Raw genomic sequence first — 26398 nt, forward strand, 5'->3', positions numbered from 1 at the left:
GATACCGCGACCTATCAATCGATAGTCCGTGCCGGGCGTCGCTTTGGCTTTCTCCCATCCACTAACTAAACTAGTCCCTGCGTTAGAGGCCCTAAACCAGCCACCACAAAAGTACGATCCAGTCGAGTCTGGCGAGGCGTCGAGCCGGCAACCCAAATTTTTCACCCTCCAGCTTAGGGCTTTTTTTGCCCGTCATCGCGAGGTTGGGGAGCCGAAGACATCTGGCCGACCTTCGACAATATCCAGACATTGACCCATAACTGGCAGGCGGGTTAGAATTCCTCCGATCGGAATCAAGTTCGAGGAAGTTAGGAACACCTACTCGAAAGGATTTCTTCTTCCCAGATCCCCATCTGGTAATCGACTAGCCCATGGGGCTCCATCCGATCGCAGATTTGGATCAGCTCCTTGCCCAGATTGTCCATCGCGTCGCCACTAAGGAGACTAGTCTGGGGCGGCTGGCGACCGGTCTGCAACACTTCTTGAGCCAAGTCTTTCTGTTTCTGGCACACCGCAAGCCAACAAATATTGAAATCATTCCAGATCTGTAGTCGATCCCCGTGAGGCATTTGATCGTCCCGGAGAATACCTAATCATAGCCATCGGCACTCGCATTAGCCTCAAAGTTCGTTATCCAGTCGCTCAGGCCCTCGCCATGCTCCATGCATGGAACGAGTTGCAAATCATGCACCATGTTTTAAGTACATGCAGGTAGTGCCCGGGGAAGGAGGGAAGGGTGGGTAAAACCATTGGGCTGGAAATTGGTGAGAACGCTAAGAGGACATACCGAGATCCCGCGCATTAGCCACAAGCCACTCGGAGATTTGCAAAAGTGAACTACTAGCCTCTACCAATCGGCCGGCCCGCGTACTATTGAATGTCTCTCGTAATGCGTGTTGAAACTGCGCATACAATGTCTTCCAACCAGTCGACTCAGATCCTTCCCGGGACGATGGTGGCAATTGCTGCTGCGACGGCGACGGAGGCTGCTGTGATGCCACCGAGGTCAGAGTGTCCATGGCTGGAGGAAATACGTGCGTAGGGTGCGAGCGTTCCATGCCGCCGGACTGGTTATAAGGGGGCAACGACAGGTAGGGCGACCCCATGGGCGGAACCCCGGTGCCCGTCGGTTCATTTGGAGGGAAGTACTGTGGAACACCAAATTGGTTAGACAGGCCTTCCATCGCTGCAGACTGCCGTCCTGGGTATGGTGGCACCACCTCGTACGGGGCTTGTGCTGGGACCTGCTGGCTGAGGTTGTATACCATGTCGGAGTCATAAGGAGCTATTGGCTGGTGTACTGAGTGTTGCTGGCGCTGTTGGTCGCGCAACGTCGGTGGGTATGGTTGCAACTCATTCCCCTGAAAAGGACTGTCTGTGTATCCATAGTCCAGGTAAGTGGGCATCCGAGGACGCCCTGTTGCCTGGGACGCATCTCCACGTGCGGAGGGGACCCCGGCCTGCCTGAAGCGATCCGCCGTGCGGCGGGACATCCCAGCTCTGGTCGCAAAGCGCGCCTGAGGGTCATGCTGCTTCATGCGCCGGATCTCGCCATCCATACCCCTACGCACTGGATCGAGGCCGAGAGACCAATGCGCGAGCGGGGAGAGCGGCGGGCTCACGTAGGATTCCAGCTTGGCGGGATGTGCGATCGGCTGTTTCTAAGTAGGATGCGGGATGCCCTAGCTTATTCGCTCGGTGGCTTTTCCTGCTAGCAGGGAATTGAGATCCAAGCCAACAAGATTCGCAGGTAAGCGCGCAAAGGTCTCACGGGTTTCACTTCAGCGCAGGGACGCGGGTACAACCAGCGCACGCGATCTAGATAGCCACCCACCGATCAGTCGCTGCCCATTCACCGGGATTAGAATGCGCACAGGGGAAGGAGGTCTGTTTGCGTTTTATGCTTGCGCACCTTTGTAGAAAAAGCCCGAGTCTGATTCAGACAGGGATCGACAGTGATTGGACGCCGTGTTGTTGGAATGGACTGCACTGCACGACCAGGGTTTTCGATCTATGTATGTGGGAGGCGAGACGGTGGGGGGAGAAAAGAAAAGCGGGAGGGAGGGGTATATCCTGCTCGGACGGGAAGGGAGGCGAAGTGGCCCGGTATCAGATGCCAGACCAGAGGAGATTAATGGGTTGGGCGTGAATGGAGTCAAGCCGACTGACTGACTGGAGGAACACTTGTGTTCCCAACGACAGATCACGACCAACGACTGCTGGTTCGTCCCACCAACTATAGTACACAACCAGAAGATGAAGATGATAAAGAGGAGGAGGAGAAGAAGGACGATCAAAATGAAGAGACACAGTGAAGAGGGGAGAAGTGGGGGACCAGCGGACCGGCAGAGGATGATTGGGATGCACGGATTACTTATAGCATCGAGCAACCAGTCTGATGGGACGGCGATAACCGGAGAATGATCCGCAAAATTATTGGAAAGCCTCTGGGGCTGGTCGATCAGGCAGCTCGGGATGGACAGCAGGAAACAATGAAACAGAGGAGGCGTCAGTATCAGGTCAGTCCGTCTGTTCGGTTCTGGTCAGTCCGGTCTCGTCTTGTCTCGCCTCGACGGCTTCCACCAGTGGGAACCTAAACAGCTAAAGACCAGACCGAACATGACAGGCAGGCAGACAGAGAGACAGACCCATCTGAGGGACTTGCAGACCCGAAAAAGAAACCCCAGGCCATCGGCCGCAACTAGAAAGCGCGAGAAACGAGGGCGAAAAACAAACGACGGCCTCCGAGAAGGAAAAATCCCTGGGATGAGGAAAAAAGAAACGAGGGAAAGTAGAGGCTAATCCAGCAATCAAACCAGGTGCAGGAGGCCTTTTTTTTCTTTTTTTGTTTTTCTCCTGCCAGTTTCCCTGCAATCCCCATTTTCTCCGGATTTGACTGGTCCATGAACAAATAAATTTCAATTCGGTTGTCTCCAATTTTTTCCTCTATTTTATTTTGGATTTGATTTTAATTTTGGCTCCCGAATGGGGTGGGGAGAGATTTCTGGTTGGGGTCCCATATAGATGGACTGAGGAAGTTGTTTGTCCTCGGGCATGATTCTACACCATCATTTCCCCCCTCCACTCCACCCGGCAAGGGAAACTGGATCCATCGACCTGGGACACACTAGATCCCGAAGCAGCATTATTCACTGGCTTCCACCCAGAATGGTCCCTCCTAGTGAACTACTAGCTGATCAGCTCTCATTTCTTTTGCGGACCAGTCCGTCGGGACTGCGGGCAAAGGATGCGAAGGTTTCAGCGGATGGTGGTGGTGGTGGTGATGATGATGATGGGGATGGAACAACTACTAGCCAAAGGGTGTGGACACTGGACAAGACAGGGCAGGAGGATCCCTATTCACTAGAATGGTGGCCCCCACAGGAACCGCCTCAGATCCATCGGGTTCCTTCGAAAAATTGGGAACCAAGGAATCTTTCGTGATCATGCTGAAGATCAGTCAGACACGAGGCGCGGGGCTACTCGGGGCTGCTGGCCGGGCTGAAATTACCTGCTCGAACTTCCCCCCCCGACCTTCTACATCGTACGGAGTACGGAGTACATCCTGACGCCAGTGCCGTACTTTCTCTGTCCCGCCGCGTGCTGCACCTTGGATCTCACCCTGGAGGATCCGATAAGGTTAACTGGCCGAGTTTCCAAGAGACAGGGCAGATAAGTAAGTCCCCAGGGAGTATAGTCAGGTACGGAGCGCCATGGCCCTCACTGACAGCTGACTATCGACTAGTAGCCAGGGACTAATGCCACCCAGACTAGCACTACTGCTGACCTCCCTCTCTCCCATCCATCATTCCAAATCCTGAGCCCCATTCACCCGACAATTGATTAATTGATTGACTGATTGATTGATTGATTTCCGCCGCACTGGGCCGACTTCCCCGAACCAGCTCTTAAAGTTAAAGCCCTTCCGAAACGCTATTTCGGTGATCGTCTTCTGGTCCATGCACAGAACCGTGTACCAGTCTTCTGGATCGGGTTTGCTGCCGGGAAGATCTACGCCCGTCTACCGAGTAGTCCAAAAGTAAATTCGAAGCAACAGAAGGAAAACTCAGAACAGGGCAAGAGGTCGCATCACTTCCGCGGGCCGGTTCCATGGAACACATCCGTGATGGGCGCTCGCTGTTACGAAGATAGGATTAGGCCTACGGGAAGAACCGCTCTCTGGGATTCGAGGAAACCGGGGAGCTGGAAGGTGGATCAATCCGTGCACTACCTCAATGCGAACGCAAGGAAGTGAGGTTCCCAGGATGGAGTACCGAGTCGGGGAAATAATGGCTTTTGCATCATGCAGCGGTCCAGCCACCACCTTGGGGCATGGCTCCCGGCGTGCAGGACCTCCTCTTGCTTTCTTTGCAACCTTCTTCTTCACACCCACATGACCAGATCGGGCGTCGTCATATCAGCAATCAAGGAACCCATCCGGGCCATCCAAGTATCTCGATCGATGGCTAAAGTATATGATCGTGCCGTGCCTGGCTAAGCCGCCGGGTCGCACACCTTCCGGCCTGCTGGGAAGGTTGTGCACCTTTCGGCGACCAATGGAGCCCACGCTGGTCCGGCCAGACAGGGGGATCTGCAGCGCTGCATTTGGAGCGAGCTAAGTTAGCCCGCAGCAATGGAAGACCGGGCTGTCTGATTTGTATTTGATTTTTTTTTTTTTATTTTTCTACTCTCTTCTTCTTTTCGTCTATCTTCTCCCGTCTGTTTTTGGAATGTTAGGACTAGCAGTAGTGCGCTGGGGTGTAAGGCTTAACAAGCCAGCCCAGCCAAGTGCACTAGAACGGCATCCGGAGAGACGGCGCCGCCTAGAGCCTGTCAGAGACCAAGGCTAGACTAGGGGCCGTGATCTCAAAGCAGAAGTACGGCGTCTCTATGGGAAGGATTCCAAATCATGGCCCCGAGACATGCTGAGGGATATACGAAGTACATACTCCGTTACGGGGGACATGATTCCAAGGTTCATGGGAACGAAAGTGAGGCGGTTCCAGCCTCACCCCTCACACTTGAACTCAGGAGCACAGTCATCAATCGCATCGATTAGTGGTCAATCGAGAAGAGAGATCGTCAAGTCAAGGACGATTGGACGAGCGACATACGATGGGCTTGCCTCGTGCTTGTTCTGACAGCTGCTCCTCGTGCCAGCTGTGGAGCAGAGTGTCCTGTCATTACTCTGGTGACGTTGACTCACTGGACTACGGCGGAGTAGGCAAAGTACTCTACATGGCGCTAGTCTCGGCGATATCTGGAGATGCGATGCGATGCGATCTCCTCGGTATCAATCGGAAGCTTGTCCGCACAACTGCATGCTCAAGGGTGAACCCCTCTGGCAGAGTTGGAATGTGTTCCTGCGTAATGAGAACAATGGCACGAACGAAGTACGAACAAAGTACGAACAAACGACACCGCATGGATCCCAACATTCACTCCACCATAGGGGTTATCATAATGGTATTATGCTTGGCCTCTCTCCCTGAGCTGGTGCCGTCATTGGGGCTCGTACCTGGGCTCGTACCGACCATGTCCCATTCTCTCCCTCATACCCCTCCGGAATAGTCACCATCATTATCAGCTATGAGCATCATCAAGGCAACTCTATTCACCTCTCACCCCATAGGTTGAAGCAGACCGAGGCCCCCTTCATCCAACTTACTTCCATTGTATCCAATTGGTCGTCCAGCCATCTCCTCCCACCTTCAAATCTCGATCGCATCGTCCAATAGAGTCACTTCCAGGACTCCATGACTCCCGGAACACAAGATGTAAGATGGCGCTGACCATGACGGCCATGGCACCAGGAAGGTAAGACCTGTTCCAGTCGCGGTGGAGGGATTCCCAATCGAACGGATGACGACACGACGACCACCTGATGAAGATCTGGCCGTATATACCTTCCTATCGCATCCGGGCTCCGGGAGACAGACTCACTCATCTGGAACCTCGCTTCGCTCTCTGTGTCACCACTTTCAGGTTCCCGTCGGTCGGTCTTGACTCGAAGAAGCGAACGCACCCCTCTGGCCCACCCCATTAGGTTCACCAGCTCCCCCTCTTTCCCCTCCAGATCATTGGGGCGCCACGTTATGAATAGTCGCGTCCTGGTCTCTGACACTACTGACCGCTTGGGGCTTTTTGTGCAACGGAACTCTGGTCGCTACCAGGCTGGGTTTCCTCGTCGGACCCTAGGGAATACTAGTCGGATGAACTAGCTTGGGGAGTTCCGGTGATGTGACTTCGACCTCCTTTAAGACCGACCGCGTTTGCCCCTTTCTAGTTGCCCTCAGATACAGGGTGTCGGCTCTGGTCGTCCGGACATCCACTCACATCCGCTTTTCAGCTTCGTTTCAGGCGACGGGCAAAAGAGGGCTCGCTCATCGACCCCATCATGCCAAGGATGGTCAGAGAACCATATCATCTCTGGTAATCATCTTAGTCAACGAGACATTTCTGCCTGGGCCAATCACTTTCAAGCTCTGGTCGCACAGAAGGTCTACACTATAATTCGGTTCAATTGTTCAACGCCAATAGTTACATGCTTATCGCCGAGAACATGCAGTGTCGCGTCCTGAAACGACCCCCGTGACACCGAGTTGGGATGCTTGCAATACAGGATATACTTTCGTCAAGAATCACAAGGCCAAGTGGAATAATACAACAAGGAAATTAAGAAAAAAAGAACAGAGAGAATATCCCTCCCCAGAGAGAGGTCGGAGTCGGCTGCGCCTTCACCGCTTGACCCAGGTGGGCATCTTGCGCGATTTGACATGACCCGGCTTCTTTCTCTCCACACGACGGGCATCCACCGTGATAACACCAGCTGTACAAGAAATCGGTCAGCAAATTGCACCATCCTCCAGTCTCTCGGGAGCCGGAGATATACGTACCCTTCCGTAGGATAGGCTTAAGGGCAGGTTCGTGAACCAACAGTGCCCGTGCCACAGCCAGTGTAATCGCCTCCGCCTGGCCAGTAACTCCTCCGCCCTGGACGGTAGCCCACACGTTATACTTGTCCAGCCGTGACGTACACCGCAGAGCCCAAACCGCACTCTCGCGGTCATGTAGACGAGGGAACACCTCGTTCAGCGTCTTGCCGTTCACCAACACTTCACCCTCACCCTCGACGAGGTGCACCACCGCCGAGGACGCCTTGCGCTTGCCCTTACCACGGGCTCGACCCTTGTCATCCACTGTAGCCGGGGCAGGCTTGACCCCGAACGGATTGCCCGGCCGGAGGAAGAGGCCCAGAGCAGAACGCACCTCCTCCGGGGCGACGGTGGGGTCGATCCGGTTGAGTCTCTGCAGGAGCTTGAGGAGGGCTTTGTATTTCTTGGTCGGGACCGGTTCGCCGACCACATCCCGGAACTGGAGCAGCTTGAACCAAGCCATTCTGGGGGCGTCGCTGGGGGACACAGTTGGTAACGACGCATATTTCGCGAGAAGGGCTTCAAGTCTCAGCAGGTGGTCGATGAACTTGGGGCTGCCGGAGAAGTAGGCCGCCGACACGGGAATAATGCGGGCTGGCTTGACCGGGAACTCAGCCAAGTCAACCTCGGGGGCAGCAACGGGTTGGAGCTCGGTCGTAAAGCCGCGAGCGCTCATGCGTTGCCGGAGGCCAGTGGGCGTGAAGGGAGAGGAGATGGGGGATGCGGAGATCACGGAGCGCTGGAGGAAAGGCCGCAATTGAGCAGCTCGACGGATAGAGTGCATGGCGTGCACAAGGCCATTGGGGCTTTGCCAGGCCATGATGCAGCAGACCGGCTGGCAGGAGCCTGGAGGGACGATTCGGAGAAGAGGAGTGGGGAAAGCAGACGAAGAACTCCAGCGACCCAACCGGCACATTCGCCTGTGCCGACTTGGGACAATCCTGAGGTTTTTCGAGCCGCGGGCACGTGACCGGCGGCTCGGGTTGCTCCGGCCCCGACGCCGTCTGATTCGCACAAATTTGCCAAACCCCTCGAGCTCTGCCTTTTTCTTTCTTCCCCTCCTTTTCTTCTTCTTCTTCCTCTCCTTCTTTCCTCTCCCCATCCCCTCTTCCACACATCCTTCACAATGTCTTTCGGCAAGATCTACGGCCTTCCTGTATGTCTGCCTGCCTCTTCTCGGCCTGCTCTTCCTTCCATTCAATGGGTTGAACAGCGTTGTCGGGATTACCCCTCGCTGAGGACAGCTGGCTAATTCCAGTCCACAGGAGAACGGTCGCACCATCGCTACCCTCGTCGCGGCTAAGGCCAACGACGTTGAGGTCGAGCTGGTCAAGACTGAGCCTAACTCCACCGCTGCCTTCAACCAGTCGGCCGAGTACACCAAGCTCAGCCCCCTCGGCAAGATCCCCGCTTTCGAGGGTGCCAACGGCTACACTCTGTCTGAGTCCATTGCCATCGCTGTCTACTGTATGTTCTTCCCCCCGTTTTCTTTTTCTCTACAGTCTCTTTTTTATGATGAGCAATTTTATTTCAAGTTATCCCTGTCAGAAAGGTATAAAAAACAAACTATGTTGATAACGTGTAACTCTGAAAATATCTACCACCCCACTTGGGGCGGAAGAGATTTTTTTTGACTTTCGCTATGCTGCCATTGTCATTGTTGGGCCTCGAATGCTGACTCGACCAAAGTGACCTCCCAGAACGAGAAGACCACCCTCCTGGGCAAGACCAAGCAGGACTACGCTTCCATCCTCCGTTGGTTGTCCTTCGCCAACTCCGAGGTCCTCCCCCGCTTCGGTGCTTGGTTCCGCCCTCTCCTTGGCCTTGACGCCTACAACAAGAAGAACGTCGAGGATGCTTCCAAGGCTGCCCTGAAGAACGCTGGCGTTCTCAACACCCACCTCACTGCCAACACCTACCTGGTTGGTGAGCGCATCACCCTGGCTGATTACTTCACCGCCGCTCTCCTCACCCGTGCCTTCGCCACCGTCCTGGACAAGAAGTTCCGTGACGAGAACGTTGCCATCACCCGCTGGTACAAGACCATTGTCAACCAGCCCGCCTTCAAGGCTATCGTTGAGAACCCCGTCTTCGTTGAGGAGACCATCAAGTACACCCCTCCCAAGAAGGAGGAGAAGCCCAAGAAGGAGGCTGCTCCCGCTGCCGCCGCCGCCGCTCCCGCTGAGCCCAAGCCCGAGGCTGAGAAGAAGCCCAAGCACCCCCTTGAGGCTCTCGGCCGCCCCACTTTCGTTCTTGATGACCTGAAGCGCGAGTACTCCAACGAGGACACCCGTCCCGTTGCCCTCCCCTGGTTCTGGAAGAACTACAACCCCGACGAGTACTCTCTGTGGTCCGTCAACTACAAGTACAACGACGAGCTCAAGCTTACCTTCATGGCCAACAACCTGATCGGTGGCTTTCACGCCCGTCTTGAGGCTTCCCGCAAGTACCTCTTCGGTGCCCAGTCCGTCTACGGTGCCAACTACGCCTGTGTCATCCAGGGTGTCTTCCTGGTCCGTGGCCAGGAGTTCGCCCCCGCCTTCGAGGTTGCCCCCGACTGGGAGAGCTACGACTTCCGTAAGCTCGACCCCACCAACGAGGAGGACCGCAAGCTCGTTGAAGACCAGTGGGCCTGGGATGTCCCGGTCGTCGTTGACGGCAAGGAGCTCCCCCACGTTGACGGCCACGTCTTCAAATAAGCTGGTGCGTTAGACGTAGCCAATTCACGATGATGATATCCCATTCTCCTTTTCTCGTTGGGCGATCTCCTAGATTGAAACTCGGCCTCCAAACCGCCATCCCTTCCTCCACCAGGTGGGGAGCTGTCGTCGGGTAGCCCCCGCGGGGCATACATGTAAACTTGGACGCTATTTTCCGTCCGATCTACATCCATCCCGTCTGTCGCTCCTCACCTTAGTCCTCCTCCCTCTTCCACACTGCCCTTGATGGTCCGGTTTACGTGTTTTCATTCTTGGCTGATCCCCTTTAAAAGAAAACTTCTTTTGTTTCATGCGTAATGCCACGCCTACGATTGTGATGGACCATAGCAGTAGCTAGTCAAAATCAAAACCACTAACTAGCACTTTGTGCTTTCCATGAGTCATCACTTGTCCTTGATGTAACAATACCTCGTAACTGTTGTATCCGTTAATTAAGCAGTCTATCGCAAGTTCTCTTATCTAAATGCGTCCATGACTCCACATGCCCCATATGCTCAGTGCCCATAGTAGTCCAACCAACCTAATGCATATCGCAACCAGCCAGTACCGGACCGGCTTCGTTGCTCTTGTTCCAGAACCCCAACCCCGCGATCTCAATCCTTACATAGAACACCGCCTATATACATATCACTCCTGCCATAAATACACCAGTATCCCACCCCCATCCCAAAAATTCCGACCCCAAACAAGTCAAATAAATACCCAGACGAATGATATGTACTCCAAATCAGAATATCTGACAAAACCAAATAAGAAGGGATAAGATAGCAGTCAGAGTAATGTAGTATCAATCGCTTAGACGTTCTTCAATGACTCCTCTAGCCGGTCGAGAAGGAAGTTCTCGGATTGAGTGGATGGGGCGGGAGATGGTGAGCGGTTGGTTGAATCACTGCTGTGGGTGGTGGTATTGGTTTCTTCGAGCCCAGCAGGGACGGTGGTGCCACCGGCGATCGAATCGGGCAAGGAAATTGAAGATGCGGGGGACGGAGGACGAGAGGAGAAAGTAGAAACGTGCGCGGGAGTGGTGTCAGTTTCGGCTGTTGCAGTTTCTGCGGAAATGATGGTGGTGGTGGTCGGGAGGGTGGTGGGAGGCACTTCTGTCTTTGCGGCCAGATGCTCTCCTATCTCGTTGATCTTAGCCCCCCTGCGTTTTTCCGCAGCCCTTGCACGTTTCCGGGCTTTGCGCTGTTGCTTGCGGGCTTCGGTGACCTCAGCCAAGGTGGGTGGGCCGTACGGTTGAGGTTCATGTTCAAACTCGAGGTCGAGAATGCTGGACCCCTTGGAAATGGTACGTTGCCAGTGGTGGAGTACCTGACTGACGTCGTCGTGTTTGGCCAGTTCCTCGAGAATCCTCAAGACCTTAACCAAAGTAGTAGTGTCCTCCGGGCCTGCAGATTCATCGAATGTTGGGATCTCGAGGAGATTGTGTGGTTCGCTGCTCGCTTTGATGATGCTGTCGTCGATTAGAATAGTATTGGTCTGGTCCCAGCGAGTCTTTTGGAAAGTATCGGGCACTGAGATATTCGGAGCGCGGAGGCTAGGATACGAAGCCTGTACGCCTTCATCGGCCCATACCGTGTCCAGGGTTTTGTAGACCTGAATTTTGGCATTGTATTGCTTCTTGTGTAGCTTGAAGTGGGTTCGGCTCCATTCTGCAACGACTCGTTTGCGGCTCTTGCTCAAAAAGAGCTGTCGGCAGATGCCGTCAACGGTGGGGGGCCGGGCACTCGACCAGACCATGACTTTATACTTCTTCAACAGGGTCTTTAGAAAATCCTCCAATCCCGCCCTTCTCTGGAATCGGGGCGGCAGCGAACGGTCTTTCCGGTGGACAAGTGTACCATTCAAGTCGAGGATGACCAGAAGAGGCTGCGACCAGAAGTTTCGTTTGGGCGGTTGAGACGACTGATCGAGATAGGCCTTTGTTGGCATGGGTCTTTTCAGTTCCACCGTAACCTCGGGTGACTCAGAACGAGGACTCCTACGATTGTCGGCTTTAACCGTCCGAACCCTGTCTCTGTACCCCTTAGCAGCTTCCCGTCTCGCTTCTCCTGCACGCTGTTCAGCTGAGGGAGACTCTGGAAGGGGGCTGGGCGTATTGGCAGAGCCGGCTGCTTGGAAGGCCATAGGGCCGAGTAAGGGCATTGCCATCAATGGATTTGTAAGGGCAAAGTTCATGAATGCGGGTGGCGGCATGGGAGGGAATTGAGCGGCAAAGGCGCCGGGATCATTCCATGTAGGGAAATTGAGAGGATTATGTGCGGATTGGCCCAGAGGATGCTGGGGTAATAATTGCTGCTGCTCCCATGGAAGCTGCAAAAAAGGCTGCTGAAAGCCTAGGCCAGTCTCGTTTGGCATGGCCATGCCACCCGGGAACCCTGGAAACGTTGGAGCCGGACTGAAGTTTTCGAAATTCAAAGGACCGGCTTGAGTCGGATTACCCTGTGTATAAGATGCTGTATTGACAGGCTGTGATGCTTGTAGATTCCTTTCTTCCTGCACTCTCCTCTCAGCGAATTGTTTGTTTCGTCGTGGTCGCCATGACCGCGCGCTAGGAGCTGTAGCACTTTCCGGTGTCGTCGTATCGAGTTCGTCGGTGCCTTTACGGTTCGCCTTCCTCGATCTCCAACGGCCTTTATACGGCCTCCATGACGGCTTCTCCTCAGATGGGATAATAGCAGGTGAGCCGTTGGGGCGGATGCGATTGTCAACGCCGGATGTGTTATTTGTAGGAGGCTTTGGGGGTTCCATGTTGGGATCGACGGTCCGGCTATTACGGACAGGGACTTGGGGTCGGTTCGTCGAGGAATGGAAGCATGAGCGGAGTGCGAGAGGGGCGCGATGACAAGCGACTAATTCCGGGCCAAGCTGTGAAGGGTGTTAACTATCTGAAAATCTACCCTTCGCGACCAACACGTCGAGAGTACGCACCTTGGGAGACCCCCCACTTCGAAACTTGCGATCAGGAGAGGGGGCGATGGAGGCGGGACGAGGCCGGATAGCAAGTAGAGGCAGACGTGGGAGTGAGCAGCATTGGCGCGCCCGCGACATTAGATATGACCAGTGGGAATAATGGCCTTCAGGAATTTGACGCAAGCCCGGAGACAAAAGAAGAAGAAAACGGCGGCGGCGGCGACAACGGCGACGAAGCGGGAGGAGATAACACAAGAGTCGCAAGGCAAGGCCCGAAGATGGCAACCGGAAAATCGCGACAGACCAACCAGCACCCAGCCGCCCTCCTCGCCGCCTCAGCGGGCGGCAGAAACATTACTTTTTTTTCGTAACCGGCTTCACCGCCCGGCCAGCCTGGGTTTTCATCATCCAGACAGACCCTGGTTGTCTGCTCATCTCTCCTCACAATCGAAAGATGGCTATCTCAGACCTGTTGAATCGGCGTGTGCGAGCCGTGGCTGAGGATGACGAGGAGATCTACTCGGACCAGTCTGGGTCAGACGTGGCGAGCGACGATCTACGTTCAGCCGAGTCGGGCTCGGAAGATGCCAGTGATGGTTCACTAGACGAAGAGGATGATGATATGGTTTGTTTCGCGGCTTCCAGGATATTAATCTGCAGTGCTGACCAAGGCGCAGTCCCAGAATGGCGAGAATGATACAGATGAAGATGACGAGGACGACCAAGACAGCCAAGACGACGACGATGACGACGCCCCTCAGGATGATGTTCAGGCTTCACTAAGCAGCATCTCGTTCGGTGCGTTAGCCAAAGCGCAAGCCTCTCTGGGACCCAAGGCGAAACGGTCATCCAAATCCACCAAACCAGCAGAAGACCCCTCAGCCTCTTCCCCCTTGGACGATATCCGAGCTCGGATTCGGGAGGCACGCGAACAGAAACGAGAAGGGCTGTCGAAATCTAAAGACTCAGAGAGGCCCTCTCGTTCCTCCAAACATGCCCCCGCCGTACAATCCTCCAAGTATGCTGTCTCGCGCAAGCGGACAGTCATCGAGCCGCCAAGTGCGCCCAAATCACGAGATCCACGGTTTGACCCGACTGTGCTGAGCCATGGCGGTCGCAGGAACCCTCAGGGGTCGAGCAATGCATACGCTTTCCTGGATGAGTATCGCGCCGATGAACTGAAGCAGTTGAAGGAACAATATGCCAAGACGAAGAATCCAGAGCAGAAAGAAGCTCTGAAAGGTGCCATCCGATCGGCCCAAGATCGTCTTCGTACGATGGAGAACAGAAAGCGAGAGCGGGAGATCTTAGCGGAGCATAAGAAGAAGGAGAAGCAACTCATCCGTGAAGGCAAGAAGAGCAACCCATACTATCTGAAGAAGTCGGATCTCAAGAAGCAGGTGCTGCTCAAGAAGTACGAGGGTATGAATTCCCGGGACCGCACCAAGGCACTGGAGAGAAAACGAAAGAAGACCGCGGCCAAGGAACGGAAAGAGATGCCAATGGAGCGCAGAGGCTTGAGCAACGACGATGGGCCAAGGAGCGGTGGAGGCGGCGGCGGCGGCGACTGGAAACGTCGTCGAGTGGCATAGAATGCCATGACCGCGTTGTCTGTCTGGCCTTGGTGAGGTTGATCATGTTATTGTACATAGAGTTTGCGTCTTCACCCCGCTTCGTCTTCTTCTTACACAGTCCCCTGGGACCCAATTTTTACGATGACTGGCCAAGAGTCGGTTGACAAACACGGTATTACTTATCATTATCCAGTTCCGATTCAACCCTCCGAAGCGTATGTGTGCCTAACCCACGGTAAAAATGAAGAAATAATTATCAATGCCAGGTGGCGAAGGAAAACCCAACGAGTCATCCAATAACGATTGTTATACCAAGATAAACAGATGTAGAAGAAAGGCCAAAAACAAATGGTATCGCAACAAGCCATAAATCAATGACACGGATCACCGAAATCTGAGGTCCTCGAAACAATATAGACATGATTCTTCGAAGAACACGATCTTTAAACCCCTAAACAAAGTAACGCCGCGTATCCAAATGAACAGGGCCCCCAAAGAGGGGCCCGAAGAGGGGAAAAAAACCAAAGCAACAAGAGAAGAGATTCGAGAACGACAGGATAAGAACAGTGACATCAATCAATCAAAGACGATGCTGAAGGTGTCTGGCCTTGGATGGTATAAGAAGCAGAAAAGTAAACGGGATAAGTATATTGAAGGGGAAGGGTTCCACCCTCCCTTTGTTCAAGGAGCGACTGTTCATGCTGTTCATATCGGTAGTCGTAGTTTTGCATATTCATCATGTCCAGAAGAAAATAGTTTCCAGACACGTTCTCTCGCCACACAATATTTTGTGGACTGGCAGTCTAGGCGCGGGCCATTGCTCCCAAGCAACCACCCGCGGCTGGATCATACCTTTGTATAAGCTCAAGTTTGGGTCACACTGGAAACCGCATGCCAGGACTTCAAGAATGGTCCGGAAGGGCATGCACCACAATAGTCCGACTCAGATCTCATAGATAAATTTGGAAACAGGTTGATCATAGATCAGGAATGGAAGAGGTCCCATGCACGGGCGCAGAGACTAAGGAATTCCTCCTTCTTTCTGCGCTGGGTTTCAGGGGAGTCTCTCCCCGCACCGAATGGGCCATGAGTGGCGCTTGCGCCAGAGGCCAAGGCTGGATTGGGACGATAGTGTGGGTCAGGGCCGTGGCCTAACGGCGGACTTCCGTGTTCATGTTCATACTCGTTTCTCGAACGGCGACGAGCAGTGGCCTCCGATGGATACAATGCAGGCTGCGGGGGATGCACGTTTGCCATGGGCGTAGCATCCGAGTGAGGCACACCAGATTTTGGGGGTCCATTGCTCACACGGGGAGATGGCGGAGTCGGGGGTTGGTGGCCGCCGTAATGTACAATGCGCGGGAGGAGTTCCTCGCGCCCGCCGGACAATTCTTGGACGGCTTCCTCCGCAGAGCGGTATTCTCGGGGGCGCTTGGGGGGCTGTGCGGCATCCCTCGAGATCCTGGGAGAAGGTATCGGGGGGAGATTGTTTGACTGAGGCGGGTTGGCAGCGGTCGCGCTGGGGTAGTATAGTCCCCTGTTCTCACGATCGCGGGCACCCAAAGCGTCCGACCCAAAGACATCAGACAGCGGTGGTAGGCGATTGTTAGTCTGGGTGGCAGGAACATGATGGATGTGCGACGTGGAACCTAGAGTCGGACTTTGGTTCACGACGTGACGAGTCAAGGGCTGCGCTTCATGTCGGCCCGTGAATGTCTGATTCAAGGGTGCGGATTGGATAACGCGCTCGCTGGCGAATTGAGCCGCTGAAGGAGGCACGATAGAGAGGCCAGGCGGGGGTCTCCTCTTCGATGCACCGGCTCTGGGGATGCCAAATGACTCGGATGGTTTTATTCCATCGGGTCCGTCGTCCTTGGCAGATTTTTGTAACCGCGATTCGATGATTGATCGCTGCTGATCCCGAACCGATAAGCTCCGCTGCAATTGCTCCCTCATGGCTGGATTTTGCGTTTGGAACCCAGGAGACAAACAAGCGATCCCGACCTCTTGCATGTTAACGCCCTCCCGGGCAGTCATAGGGCCGCCAGGAGCTCGGGCGGACAACCCTCCGGAATTCGGGAGGCTAGTAGACAGGTCCAATCGTCGGGGGCGAGGTCGGGTATGAGACTGCATGGCGGGCGAAGACGGGGGCTCTTTTTTTACGATGACCCTTGCAGCATTGGATCCGGCCTGCGAACTGCTAGAACGTCAGCATTTGTATCCGTAACCTAACTTGCGATTCCGATCCAGATTACTTACGACGGTGACGTCGGCTTCTTTCCTGCAGGCGAGCTTTTGGCTGAAGAACCATCCCGGGAAGGACCGGACGGCCGCGGCGGCGTAGTACTCGTCTGATTACTTGAAGTCGCAGGCGCCAATGTTGGGCAATTCTTCGGACTGAGATCACGGGTCATACGCGGAGAAGTCAGCGGAGCAGCCTGGGCAGGCGCAACCGCGGTCGACATAATGATAACGAAAGGTGAACTGTTCGACTGGACACGAAGGAGCGGGAAAGCTCCTTGGCGAAAACACACAGCTGACCAGGAGAGGCGGTCGATGCAAGGGAATCGCCCAGAAGCTGGACCGATATAAAGGCTGACGAAAAACCCCCCTCGGGAGCTGTCTCACACAGCCACTGTATAGAGTGTTCCTCCTGTACGGGGCAAAGACTGTGCCACCCAACGTCTCACAGGCTGGGGCAGGTGGAGTATCAAGCTTTTCCTTGACAGGCGCCCGGATTTATGGGGAGGGTGAGTCGAGACCGATCAAAAGAGCGCGCGGGTGCAAGAGCTCGGCGGCGGAGGCGGCTAATCGTAGTGGTGGTCTTCGGGGGGGGAGGTCGACGTTAAGCTCAGGATGGGGTGGGCGGAGGATGCAGCTCAAGGAACGACCAGCACGACGCACACGGAAGCGGAGGAGGGTGGAGGGGAGAGGGAAAGAGATCAACGCCAGTGTGGCACCCCAGGGAAAGGTCGTCAAACAGGTGGTGGGAGGGGGACGACGACGGGGAGTGGTCAGATACTTGAGGGAGGCGGTTAACTAAGGCTGGCCGGCGGCAGTGTGACAACGGTTAGAGGTCGGTCAGGCCGGAAGTGATCCAGAGCACTCCAGCGATTAGTTGGTACTTGGTCGACAGGTCTGGCCCCCAATGCGAGCTGAATGGGCCGAGAGGAAGGAGGGGGGAAGGAGGGGGAGGAAAGTAGTAGTAGTCGAAGAAGAAGAAGATGATGATGATGATGAAGACGGAAAAAAAAATGGAGATCAATCCAGAAGAATAAATAATATGGATAAATAAAGGGTAAAGGAAGTTAAAACAAACCCGACATGCAAGAGGCCCTGAAGGAAGAAGAGAAGGGAAAAAAGCAAAATGGGGAAGAAGTGAGAAGGAAGAAAGCGACGACGGCGACAGACAGAAAAAGAGATCGGGGTTATTGTATGGATGGGATGTATGGGGAGGTATGTATGGTATGGCCGGTATGGAGGAGAAATCCCACCGGTCGATTCAATCTCGATGAGACGGTGGCAGAAGAGGGTTGGAACTAGGCAGAACGATGAAAGGACTATCAGTTGGACCGTGCCATTCCATCCGAACACGCGGCAGGGTTTGGGGGTGTTTAGAAAAATCAAATAAAACAGTAAGTCCTCAGATCAATTAAAATAAAGAACCCCCAAAAAGTCAAAGACACCGGGGGGGGCAGGGAACCGGCGCGAGACGAGCAGGAGAAATAGTAATCAGCATCAAACAGGGAGTGGGAATTAATTGGGCTGCAATGGAGCGACGAGACCTTGAATGAATGGGATGTGGGGAAAGCGGCGAGACTCACTTGGCCAGGAGCAGTAGATAGAAGACGACTGCTAAAAGGCCCAAAATCATGGATGCAAATATCTCGCTAAGAGCATTACTAGGGACGTTTAGGATATCCCATCCACCTGGGAAGGAAGGTGAATAACTGCACCACCCCAAGGGTAAATAATAATAATAATTAAACGACAGAAATTAGAAAATCGAAAATAGACAAGCCGACTAGGATCAATCCCAATAATCTCCTGAATGCTCAGACCAAGTGGAGAGGGATTCCACCTGATTGGCACCAGCTGAGACATGGTTTGTTTCCGCCCAGGGCTTGTCCGTCGATGATGTGACACTTTTGTGACAATTGGCGGTTGCTGCTGATCGGTTGGACAGTCCGTAGCACCACTCTGGTCGGGCTGGCACCATTAGACCCAACATTCTTCGTGTTTCTTCTTCTTCATGAGCTGAAGTTCATGATTTGTTTCATCTGACTGTCTAGGGAGTCCGGTCTACTGACTACTTCGTCTACATTGCCATATTCACGGAGCAGGAGGGAAATACAAGCAATTCAAGAAAAGAAAAGAAAAAAACGAGCAAAATTCCCAGCATGAACAGTCCAGAACAAAGGTACCTCTTGGCCCGACCGACTAAAGTAAGGTAGGGGCTCTTCCTTGCGACCCATCCGGGATCCGACCTATGGAGATCCAGGAACTGCCGCTGGCCTGTGAGACAGCTGGAACTTCACGTTCCCTGTCCAGTCACCGGCCGGCAATTTTGCGCTCACCTCGAGGGGGTGTACTCCGTATCTTGAATTCCATATTGGCTTCTCTTCTCCAGCCACTGTTCTATCTAGATAAACCCCAACCGGGGTGGGAAAAGGTAGGAAAAGGGTTGGTTGTCACCTTGTCTCTCCATCCCGTGCCAACAAACTATCGTCGGTGTCCGACGCCAGGTGGGTAACGGAGCGAGAAAAAGAGGTTCCCTTCCCCCTGGTGGCGACGCACCTGCGACACCAGCGTCCCTCACCATCCCCGAATCCACCGGCGCCAAACTGGTGGAAACAATAGTCCCTGCCCCGATCCATGAATCCACCCTTCTGTCAGACATGATCCTAATTCCTTACTAGTAAGTAACCTCCCTCGTTCCCCTCCCATCCTGCAGTCAGGATTATTATTCCACCCTCCAGAGGATTTGGGTTTTACAAATTAACCCGAAGTTGACATCTCACATTTCCCCACGTTCCTCTCAGAACAGGACACCTGGAAGGAGATAGGACTAGTCAGTCTTAATCCGGATAATGTAGGCAACCAGGTCTTCCACGATGCATCCATCGATCGATCATCCCGCGGCACAGTCCGACGATCGGCTCTGGTCTTTGTCGAGGCGTCGCATTGTGACATGCCCGAGACGGGCCAACAGTCGCCTGAAAAATAATATCTGGCCGGGAAGACCAGCTGTTCGAAATCAATGTCATGTCTGACTGTGCTTCTTTGCCCCCAACGGGTTCCTAGTATGGAGTACGTAGTCTGACCAGATCAACCAAAGAACTTTCCTGTTATCGCAATCCATAAGGGACTCCGTGGGACTCCGGGTCCAGCCAGGGATTCATCAGATATCAGTTGACCTGCCCGGTCGCTCCCCCATCGTTGCTCACCCGCACACATCCGCCTCAAGTTAAAAATTCTAGACGTGATCGCCCGGCACTGCTTGGTTGACGACATCCCAAGGGGCCCGAGCGACCGAACTACTGTAAGGCAGAATTTTTCCCATGCCTTCGATTCAGTTTCGTGTTCAATTCTCGCGGTCCCGTCCAGCACATGCATCACGAACTATTGGGAGGAAGATCAACTTCGGGTTCCAACCCTGCCATCTCCGCCCGATTAGCTCGCTTTCTGTGACAACACTATTGTCTCAATCAGATTTGCAGTGCAGGCGCGGAGTAAATTGGACAGTTAGACAGCCAGACAGCCAGTTCAACCTTGATAGCCGAGATGCCGTCCGGGTGTAACGACTGTTGGGTTTGTTCCAGCCTCGTGCAACCAGCCCGCCTGGGCTCGGTGGTCAGACGGCCAATTCGGCCGGCCAGACACTTGCTTGACTCAGACAAGACTCAATGCAAAACATGGGGCCTGTCAAACTTGTCTTCGGAGTCAAAGCCTAAATTGCTACGGAATTTTCCGTATAGATGATTGTCTTTACTCATTACTGTGGTTCCTACGGACCTACCGAGTTCATCGTCCCCTTCTCATTACCGTCTTTCCTTCGTATACCGATTACCGATAGTACTTTGACACTGGGACCTCCACTTCTCAGGAACTAAGGCGCGGAACCACATACCGACAACTAGGTGGCCCAGAGAGTTCAATTAGTTCTCGCGAGGGTTTGGTAGTCGATGCAGAATGGCTCCATCACAGGTCGGACTTGCATCAGGGCCGGTGGCATAGATATTACTATTACTCAATCCTTGTTCCAGCTGCAGCGCTGATGCTTGCAGGACCGGCGTCGGCGTGACTCGTTTAATAGGTTGGATTGGATGTGGATCGGTCGGGGGGGGGCTGGTTATTGATTGAGCAGCAATATGGTGATAGATAGTAACATATGGAGGGCTCCATCCATCCGTCCCGAGGTACGATGGTGGAAGCGATATCCATTACTACTATCCAATATCCATGCTATCTGGATTCTGGAGGAAGATCAAAACTACCTGCGGATACGTCCGGTTCCTGGACCAATCAACCGGGCCGATCGCTGCCCCCTCATTTCCGCTCCACGAGGCGAGTAATATTAAACGGGACCACCTCATCAACCCGGGGATCGCTAGTGAGATTCGGTCTAGTAGCAGCTAGACTAGTCGGCTCGATCACGGGGAAGTGGGAAGTTGGCACCAGCTGGCTTGAATCGTCGAACAGCTGCTCAGCCTGCTATCTAACTTCCCAACCCGCTATGTACATAACCGTCGACGGACCTGTGGACTGGGTATAACTCGACCATGTCCGGCAGGCCCACGTGTGCTCCTTGCAAATAAGATTAAGGAACGGCCTTGCCATCCAGTCCGGTGAACCACTAGTTTATGGGTCCGCCCTGCCGTCTCCAGAAATTATTGACCTGCTGAGTCGTACCATGGGTGGTCACATCACAGGGTCTCGACATGTCAGGTTGCTGAGATTTCCAGGACGATGCAAAGTTCGCGGTGCGGTTTCGACTTTCGATTAACTTGCTCGGCAAAGCTAGATACTTGAACGTTCTGAGTTCTTAGGACCCATGAACCGGTACGAGATAGATTATGCCCTGCATATGCGATATCGTCGTTCCTAGAAACCATGTGCGACGGAGCGAGAACCCCTCCGTCCTCCGTCCGTTCCCCATCAACACAATACACCACTCTTCCCTGGACAGTATGACCCAATTATGCTGCCGACAGCCACGCCATCGGCAACCCAGAGAGCAAGTTAAATAGTATTCCCCTGATCCATGCAAAATCGCCTCGACGGACCCCATCCACGCCATATCGCTCGTCATTACGGAGTCATCTTCATATTAATGACGATAACCACTACGTACTATCTCCGAGGACCTCGCATCATCATTCCACCCACAGCATATCTGCTATCAATGCCAAGGAAATAGTTTAATATCACGGTGATTGCGGCATATCTAAACGGTCACATCACATTCCCATCATTGGGAGAGATGATATGGAGTAAGTAATAATAAATAACACCCCGACTTAAGCCTGGATCTAGTCTCAACGGCGCCGCTCTGCACGGCCCTGTTGCTAATATTGGTGCTTCCATGTGGGCAGAGGGGGCGTGTGCTCACTGCTCACTGCTGCAGCCTCCTCCAAGGCAACGCGATATAGTGTCTCGTCGATCGCAATAAGCTATCGTCAATATTTAATAATAATAGTAACAAATATCATGGTGATGGAGGAGGGGGCCCGTCTTTGATCGCTTATGTTGTTATTATTATCATAGACATTGTTCTTATTCTTGGGAACATTTTACGTACGTACTGTCGTAGTTAGGACTGACTATTGATTCGGGGATTATTTGGGAATAGTATTACACCCGACTGGACATAAGACAGCGTTGCACTAACTTCATGTGTGACTCTTGTACTTTGCACCGGACATTTAAAGTGCTATCACACAAACACATACACCACATACGGTATTTATAGAAACTCGACTCTCTCACAAGAACCGTAGGTATTCGCTAATAGTAAAAGCCAACCAAGACCAAATCAATCCAAGTACATTGAATCCCGTCCCAGGGTGACCTGCAGTGTTCTCTATACGGGGTCTTGTAGCACGCCGGTCAAATGGAATGCATGTCCTATTTGGCAGGACAAGCTCCCACGCCCGGCAGAGAACGAAAGCCACCGTTACACAAAGGTGTGCATAGTGGTAGATCATACTGTGTGTCTTCATGTTTGACAGACTGACAGTTTGTAGATACTCGTCTGGCTGGTGCGAAAAGTTCGTCACACGGTCTGTACGTATCCTGCAGTTCAAGTACGAGGACGAAGACGGATGAATAGTCATGCAGAGTACTTGAATAGGACATTTTGGTCGCTGCAATAGAGTCTATGGCGTTGGATTACTCTTCAGAGATACGTTCACGAGTACGGAGTACTCCGTAGCCATCCTTGACAATGCGCAATCGAGTCACGCGCATACAGCTGTCAACAAAGAAAGTGTCATGTCAGAAGCAGCCACGAACCACTCAACAGCCAGCCAACTGCGTGACCACCCAACCAAGCATAACTGGTAGGCGGTGAGGCTGCTCTCCTCCGAAGGCGGTCAGATATCGATAACCGTTTTTCGCATTTTTCTCCTCACGAGCATCGAGCAGCAGTTTATTGCGAAATACCACGCTGCAGATTGCTGAAGAGATCAATTTACCTACTCTTACGAACCGAGAACCGCTTGCACTTGAGCCACCTCCCAAAATCATCCGAACCCGTGAGTCGCGCCCCGCGTCTGCCCCTCCGCCCCTCCAAGATCCTCAACAGCATACAATTCCTATATACCTCCCCTCTCCAGCCCTCCAGCCTCGCAGGGCTGCAGTGAACCTACACCTCAATCCGATACTTATTCCTAGGAATCACTCTAACCTCACCCACCCCCAGATCTCCTACCAACTTAACACCAACACACCCAACATGCCCGCCTCCGTCCACTCCGAAGAACAAGACCAGTCCATGCTGGACGCCTCCGCGCCCCAAGAGCAAGAAGAGCAGACCGATGTCCTCGAGCTCGAGGAGAAGCGCATCGTTGTCGTACGTCCCTACACCACCCTGCCCCGGCCTGGCCTCAAACATCCCCACTAACTCCAACACCAGTTGCCCGGCGCCTCCGACACCGCCGCCTCATTCCAGTTCGAAGGAGAAGGTCACACGCTGGGTAATGCCCTGCGATATGCGATTATGAAGAAGTGCGTTCGCCCCTACCTTCTAACCTTTTTGTACCATTTCTCTGGTGGTTGGATAAGTGCTAACCGATAACGTTGTGCAATTAGCCCCGAGGTCGAATTCTGCGGTTACACGATTCCTCATCCTTCTGAGACGAAGATGAATTTGCGGATTCAGACTTATGGTTCGTTCTCCCTCTCTACTCTCCCCTCTCCCATCTGCACTCTGCACTATCCCCTCTTCCCCAAGGAACAAACCCAACCAAGATAGTATACACCAACTAACACCATATGTAATAATAGACACAACCACCGCCACCGAAGCTCTCGAAAAAGGTCTCGACACACTAATGGACCTCTGTGATGTCGTGACGGATAAGTTCACCACCGAGCGGGATGCATTCAATGCCTCTCAGGGCGATCGTATGGAAGCTTAGCTGATTGGAATGGTTGGATAAATAGATGGTGGATTTTCAAGGTGGGGGGTTTGTATATTGGTTGGTTTTGTGGTTTGTGGTTTGTGGCTTGTGGCTCGTATGTGTATTGGTATCTTGGGTTGGCGTTTCTTCATGATTAGAAAAGTTTTATATACCTGTTTCCTTGATTTTTCTTTCTTTCTTTTTTTTTTTTTTTCTTTTCAGTTGGTTATTGGGGTAGGTGGGTAGTAGTGAGTTGCTTATCTGGGTTATAGATATCTATGGAGGGTTAGTGGGGTTCTTTACACAGTCCTACTAGTATTCCAGCTTGTTGCGTTTTCGTATTGTTGGGTTGTATATAAAAGTAGCGGTCTAGATACACTGCATAGACTTGTTGCAGTACAATGGCAGCATGCATATCCGTCTTACTCTACATATCTACCAAACAGAGCAAACCATCAATCCGACAATATTTACATAACACTCTATCGGCATCAGCCCAGAGCCACAGCCAGAGCCAGAGCCTAATAACGTTCAATGCTAAGGATAACGGGAAAAAAAAGATAATACGAGGTATGATAAATGACAATCAATTGCGGCCTTCCAAGAAGCCCGAGATGAAGTTGGGGGGTAGCCGAGCACCGGGGTCCTCCTCGGGCCGGAAGTACTTCATCACATGCGACAGCTGCTTCCAGTAGTTGAGGGTTTCCTAGCGCGCGAGTTAGTATATGTGTATGTATGTATAGAACTGGTGGATTGGCGAGATCGGGATATGGTTGGCCATGGTGGTATAGCATGCCATTGACCGCCCAGCTCCCATTGCATCCAACAAGATCTAGTGCGGACTCACCTGGAACTCAGCGTGGCTCTGGTACAGCAGCACATCGACAACATTCAGCTGCTGGACGTAGCGGTGCTTCTCGAATTCCTGGCGGATCTTGGTCCGGATCACGGAGACGGGCATGTTCAGAGAGTACATGGTCTGAATCTCGGGGGACTAGATTGTCTCAATGGCAGGTGCATGTTAGTCTGTAGGTCTTGTGATTCGTGGGTGGTATGTTGATTCCGGCGCAGGTTCTGGTCGGCGCGACGGTGCACACCAGTCGGCCAGCAAGCAATTGGGGGGGCAAGCAGGCATCGGTAGAAAGCAAATCATCATTGACAAGGGCCACTGACCGCTCTAAGCCATTCCCTGTAGGTCTTGAGGACACGACGCTTCGCATCGCCCCAGTTGGCAGCTGCAAAGGCGAGAAAGGTCAGCTCGTGATTCCGGCCATTGACGTCGCGGCAATTTCTAAAGGTCGGACCGTCGGATACGTCCTGGGAGGGGGCAGGGACGTACAGGAGCGCGTGCGCTGCGCAAGGAAGGTCGGGTTGATGGTCATCTTGAATGCGGCCGAGGAGACACTCGACAATGGCACACTGGGTGGGAGAGAGAGGGAGGAGAGCGCGGGGGAGCGAATGGGGAGGAAGGAAGTCGATGGTCCAACCTTTCGGAGAGCCTGAGTTAGCGTGACGACGGATTGGAAGTGGAAGAAGGCCTTCGGATGCCTCCCGCCCACCCCCTCACCGCCTGCCCGTTTCAAAAAATTTCTCTTGCGGCGGCGTGCAAGTTGAGGGTCCGGGGCTTCAGGTTCAATTCTTCTCTTCGGCTGTGGTTTGTTGGATATCGTGGATTTTACTGTTTTCTTGACAGTCGTTGTTTATCGTGCTGTCCGGGCGACCAGATTTTCGTCCCTCTTGCGATACCCTCCATATCAACGCAGCAGTAAACCGAAGCAATGGCGCCAACCAAGGGTTCAGGGAAGAACTCCAACAAGAATGATGGCAAGAAGACCAAGCCTCTTTCGTCCGGATCCAAAGTGAACAAGAAGAACGTCAAGCGCCCGCCTCCGAAGGAAGTCAAGTCGAAGGCGCGCACCGAGGCCAGCCAGTTGAAGAAGACCAAGAAGAGAGAGTACACCGAGGAGGAACTGGGTCTGCCCAAGCTGAACCAGATTACCCCCGTCGGTGTCGTGAAGCCCAAGGGCAAGAAGAAGGGAAAGACTTTCGTAGATGATGCGGTGGGTACACCTGATATCTATGAATGATCTGTCGCATTGCTGATACTGTTGCGATAGGAGGGAATGATGACCATCCTTGCCATGGTGAACGCGGAGAAGGAAGGACAGATCGAATCCAAGATGATGAAGGCTCGCCAGCTGGAGGAGATCCGGGAGGCAAAGAGAAAGGAAGCCGAGGCTCGACAGGCACAGAAGAAGTCTAAGCTGGTACGTATAACAACTTCGGTTCGCTTGTTAAAGAGCTATATATGATTGCTAACGGGCCAATTTGAACAGGACGAGGTAAAACAGTCTATCCGCCAAAAACGCAAGCACAAGGGCGACTCTAGCCAAACAAGCGAGGCCCCAGCCAAGGAGTCGTCCAAACCGAAAGGAAAGAAGAAAAGCGTTGCGTTTGCTTGAGATTTTATGTACAAAAGTAATTCTGTCTATACCGGGTCTATGTAGTTAGATGGGTCTCTGGCGTTTATACTGGTCTATGTCTTCGAAAACAATGGCTGCATGACACTCTGATGAGCATCTCCGAATGAAGCGCCGATCTATCATCAGCAACTGATCGGTTATGCGATGTAC

The 26398-nt window shown here is 53.2% G+C and overlaps 10 protein-coding genes across 10 annotated transcripts; 5 read left to right on the forward strand and 5 right to left on the reverse strand.

Moving 5' to 3' along the window:
- Positions 1-192: 192 nt before the first annotated feature.
- BO80DRAFT_351498 (uncharacterized protein) lies at positions 193-1643 on the reverse strand (the record flags this gene model as incomplete). Its single annotated transcript, XM_025715583.1, has 3 exons — positions 193-260; positions 323-589; positions 788-1643. Coding segments are annotated over 3 exons (1191 nt in total), but the record flags the coding sequence as incomplete, so codon positions are not given.
- A 3163-nt stretch (positions 1644-4806) lies between these two features.
- Positions 4807-5655, forward strand: BO80DRAFT_30613 (uncharacterized protein). Its single transcript, XM_025715038.1, has one exon. It carries the CDS (start codon positions 5116-5118, stop codon positions 5569-5571), a length of 456 nt encoding a protein of 151 aa, XP_025577097.1. The 5' UTR covers positions 4807-5115; the 3' UTR covers positions 5572-5655.
- Positions 5656-6491: 836 nt separating this feature from the next.
- Positions 6492-7788, reverse strand: BO80DRAFT_403495 (mitochondrial 37S ribosomal protein uS9m). The gene is made up of 2 exons (XM_025717650.1): positions 6897-7788; positions 6492-6829 (listed from the first exon to the last, which is right to left on the reverse strand). The coding sequence occupies exons 1-2, from the start codon at positions 7753-7755 to the stop codon at positions 6738-6740; spliced, it is 951 nt and encodes a 316-aa protein (XP_025577098.1). The 5' UTR covers positions 7756-7788; the 3' UTR covers positions 6492-6737.
- Positions 7789-8058: 270 nt separating this feature from the next.
- Positions 8059-10034, forward strand: BO80DRAFT_423671 (putative translation elongation factor eEF-1 subunit gamma; the record flags this gene model as incomplete). Its single annotated transcript, XM_025719108.1, has 3 exons — positions 8059-8091; positions 8201-8402; positions 8625-10034. 3 exons carry the CDS (start codon positions 8062-8064, stop codon positions 9632-9634), a joined length of 1242 nt encoding a protein of 413 aa, XP_025577099.1. The 3' UTR covers positions 9635-10034.
- Positions 10035-10046: 12 nt separating this feature from the next.
- On the reverse strand, positions 10047-12814 carry BO80DRAFT_500973 (NIF domain protein). Its single transcript, XM_025724266.1, has 2 exons — positions 12587-12814; positions 10047-12523 (listed from the first exon to the last, which is right to left on the reverse strand). Exons 1-2 carry the CDS (start codon positions 12704-12706, stop codon positions 10451-10453), a joined length of 2193 nt encoding a protein of 730 aa, XP_025577100.1. The 5' UTR covers positions 12707-12814; the 3' UTR covers positions 10047-10450.
- A 161-nt stretch (positions 12815-12975) lies between these two features.
- On the forward strand, positions 12976-14374 carry rrp36 (putative pre-rRNA processing protein). Its single transcript, XM_025719109.1, has 2 exons — positions 12976-13193; positions 13246-14374. The coding sequence occupies exons 1-2, from the start codon at positions 13023-13025 to the stop codon at positions 14158-14160; spliced, it is 1086 nt and encodes a 361-aa protein (XP_025577101.1). The 5' UTR covers positions 12976-13022; the 3' UTR covers positions 14161-14374.
- A 752-nt stretch (positions 14375-15126) lies between these two features.
- BO80DRAFT_351785 (uncharacterized protein) lies at positions 15127-16607 on the reverse strand (the record flags this gene model as incomplete). The annotated part of the gene is made up of 2 exons (XM_025715597.1): positions 15127-16339; positions 16402-16607. 2 exons carry the CDS (start codon positions 16605-16607, stop codon positions 15127-15129), a joined length of 1419 nt encoding a protein of 472 aa, XP_025577102.1.
- A 6010-nt stretch (positions 16608-22617) lies between these two features.
- On the forward strand, positions 22618-24140 carry BO80DRAFT_423677 (DNA-directed RNA polymerase core subunit RPC19). The gene is made up of 5 exons (XM_025719110.1): positions 22618-22898; positions 23066-23215; positions 23279-23370; positions 23455-23531; positions 23650-24140. The coding sequence occupies exons 2-5, from the start codon at positions 23099-23101 to the stop codon at positions 23781-23783; spliced, it is 420 nt and encodes a 139-aa protein (XP_025577103.1). The 5' UTR covers positions 22618-22898; positions 23066-23098; the 3' UTR covers positions 23784-24140.
- Positions 24091-25245, reverse strand: BO80DRAFT_423678 (putative NADH-ubiquinone oxidoreductase B14 subunit). Its single transcript, XM_025719111.1, has 4 exons — positions 25105-25245; positions 24939-25000; positions 24613-24759; positions 24091-24471 (listed from the first exon to the last, which is right to left on the reverse strand). Exons 1-4 carry the CDS (start codon positions 25145-25147, stop codon positions 24352-24354), a joined length of 372 nt encoding a protein of 123 aa, XP_025577104.1. The 5' UTR covers positions 25148-25245; the 3' UTR covers positions 24091-24351.
- Positions 25246-25369: 124 nt separating this feature from the next.
- loc1 lies at positions 25370-26357 on the forward strand. The gene is made up of 3 exons (XM_025716742.1): positions 25370-25825; positions 25883-26032; positions 26102-26357. The coding sequence occupies exons 1-3, from the start codon at positions 25544-25546 to the stop codon at positions 26225-26227; spliced, it is 558 nt and encodes a 185-aa protein (XP_025577105.1). The 5' UTR covers positions 25370-25543; the 3' UTR covers positions 26228-26357.
- Positions 26358-26398: the final 41 nt, after the last annotated feature.

The sequence above is a fragment of the Aspergillus ibericus genome, assembly GCF_003184845.1.
Source record: "Aspergillus ibericus CBS 121593 unplaced genomic scaffold BO80scaffold_12, whole genome shotgun sequence".
Classification (NCBI taxonomy): domain Eukaryota; kingdom Fungi; phylum Ascomycota; class Eurotiomycetes; order Eurotiales; family Aspergillaceae; genus Aspergillus; species Aspergillus ibericus.

What these genes read in the sequence shown, in the direction of transcription:
- BO80DRAFT_500973 (XM_025724266.1), bottom strand. Translation starts at nt 12,706, where the DNA reads ATGTCGCGGGCGCGCCAATGCTGCTCACTCCCACGTCTGCCTCTACTT. An exon ending in GAAGTGGGGGGTCTCCCAAG is followed by an intron (nt 12,524 to 12,586) that starts GTGCGTACTCTC and finishes CACCCTTCACAG; the next exon opens with CTTGGCCCGGAATTAGTCGC.
- BO80DRAFT_30613 (XM_025715038.1), top strand. Translation starts at nt 5,116, where the DNA reads ATGGGCTTGCCTCGTGCTTGTTCTGACAGCTGCTCCTCGTGCCAGCTG.
- rrp36 (XM_025719109.1), top strand. Translation starts at nt 13,023, where the DNA reads ATGGCTATCTCAGACCTGTTGAATCGGCGTGTGCGAGCCGTGGCTGAG. An exon ending in ACGAAGAGGATGATGATATG is followed by an intron (nt 13,194 to 13,245) that starts GTTTGTTTCGCG and finishes ACCAAGGCGCAG; the next exon opens with TCCCAGAATGGCGAGAATGA.
- loc1 (XM_025716742.1), top strand. Translation starts at nt 25,544, where the DNA reads ATGGCGCCAACCAAGGGTTCAGGGAAGAACTCCAACAAGAATGATGGC. An exon ending in AGACTTTCGTAGATGATGCG is followed by an intron (nt 25,826 to 25,882) that starts GTGGGTACACCT and finishes CTGTTGCGATAG; the next exon opens with GAGGGAATGATGACCATCCT. An exon ending in CACAGAAGAAGTCTAAGCTG is followed by an intron (nt 26,033 to 26,101) that starts GTACGTATAACA and finishes CAATTTGAACAG; the next exon opens with GACGAGGTAAAACAGTCTAT.
- BO80DRAFT_423678 (XM_025719111.1), bottom strand. Translation starts at nt 25,147, where the DNA reads ATGACCATCAACCCGACCTTCCTTGCGCAGCGCACGCGCTCCT. An exon ending in TGCGCAGCGCACGCGCTCCT is followed by an intron (nt 25,001 to 25,104) that starts GTACGTCCCTGC and finishes TCGCCTTTGCAG; the next exon opens with CTGCCAACTGGGGCGATGCG. An exon ending in ACAGGGAATGGCTTAGAGCG is followed by an intron (nt 24,760 to 24,938) that starts GTCAGTGGCCCT and finishes GAGACAATCTAG; the next exon opens with TCCCCCGAGATTCAGACCAT.
- BO80DRAFT_403495 (XM_025717650.1), bottom strand. Translation starts at nt 7,755, where the DNA reads ATGGCCTGGCAAAGCCCCAATGGCCTTGTGCACGCCATGCACTCTATC. An exon ending in TAAGCCTATCCTACGGAAGG is followed by an intron (nt 6,830 to 6,896) that starts GTACGTATATCT and finishes TTTCTTGTACAG; the next exon opens with CTGGTGTTATCACGGTGGAT.
- BO80DRAFT_423677 (XM_025719110.1), top strand. Translation starts at nt 23,099, where the DNA reads ATGCCCGCCTCCGTCCACTCCGAAGAACAAGACCAGTCCATGCTGGAC. An exon ending in AGGAGAAGCGCATCGTTGTC is followed by an intron (nt 23,216 to 23,278) that starts GTACGTCCCTAC and finishes CTCCAACACCAG; the next exon opens with TTGCCCGGCGCCTCCGACAC. An exon ending in CGATATGCGATTATGAAGAA is followed by an intron (nt 23,371 to 23,454) that starts GTGCGTTCGCCC and finishes TTGTGCAATTAG; the next exon opens with CCCCGAGGTCGAATTCTGCG.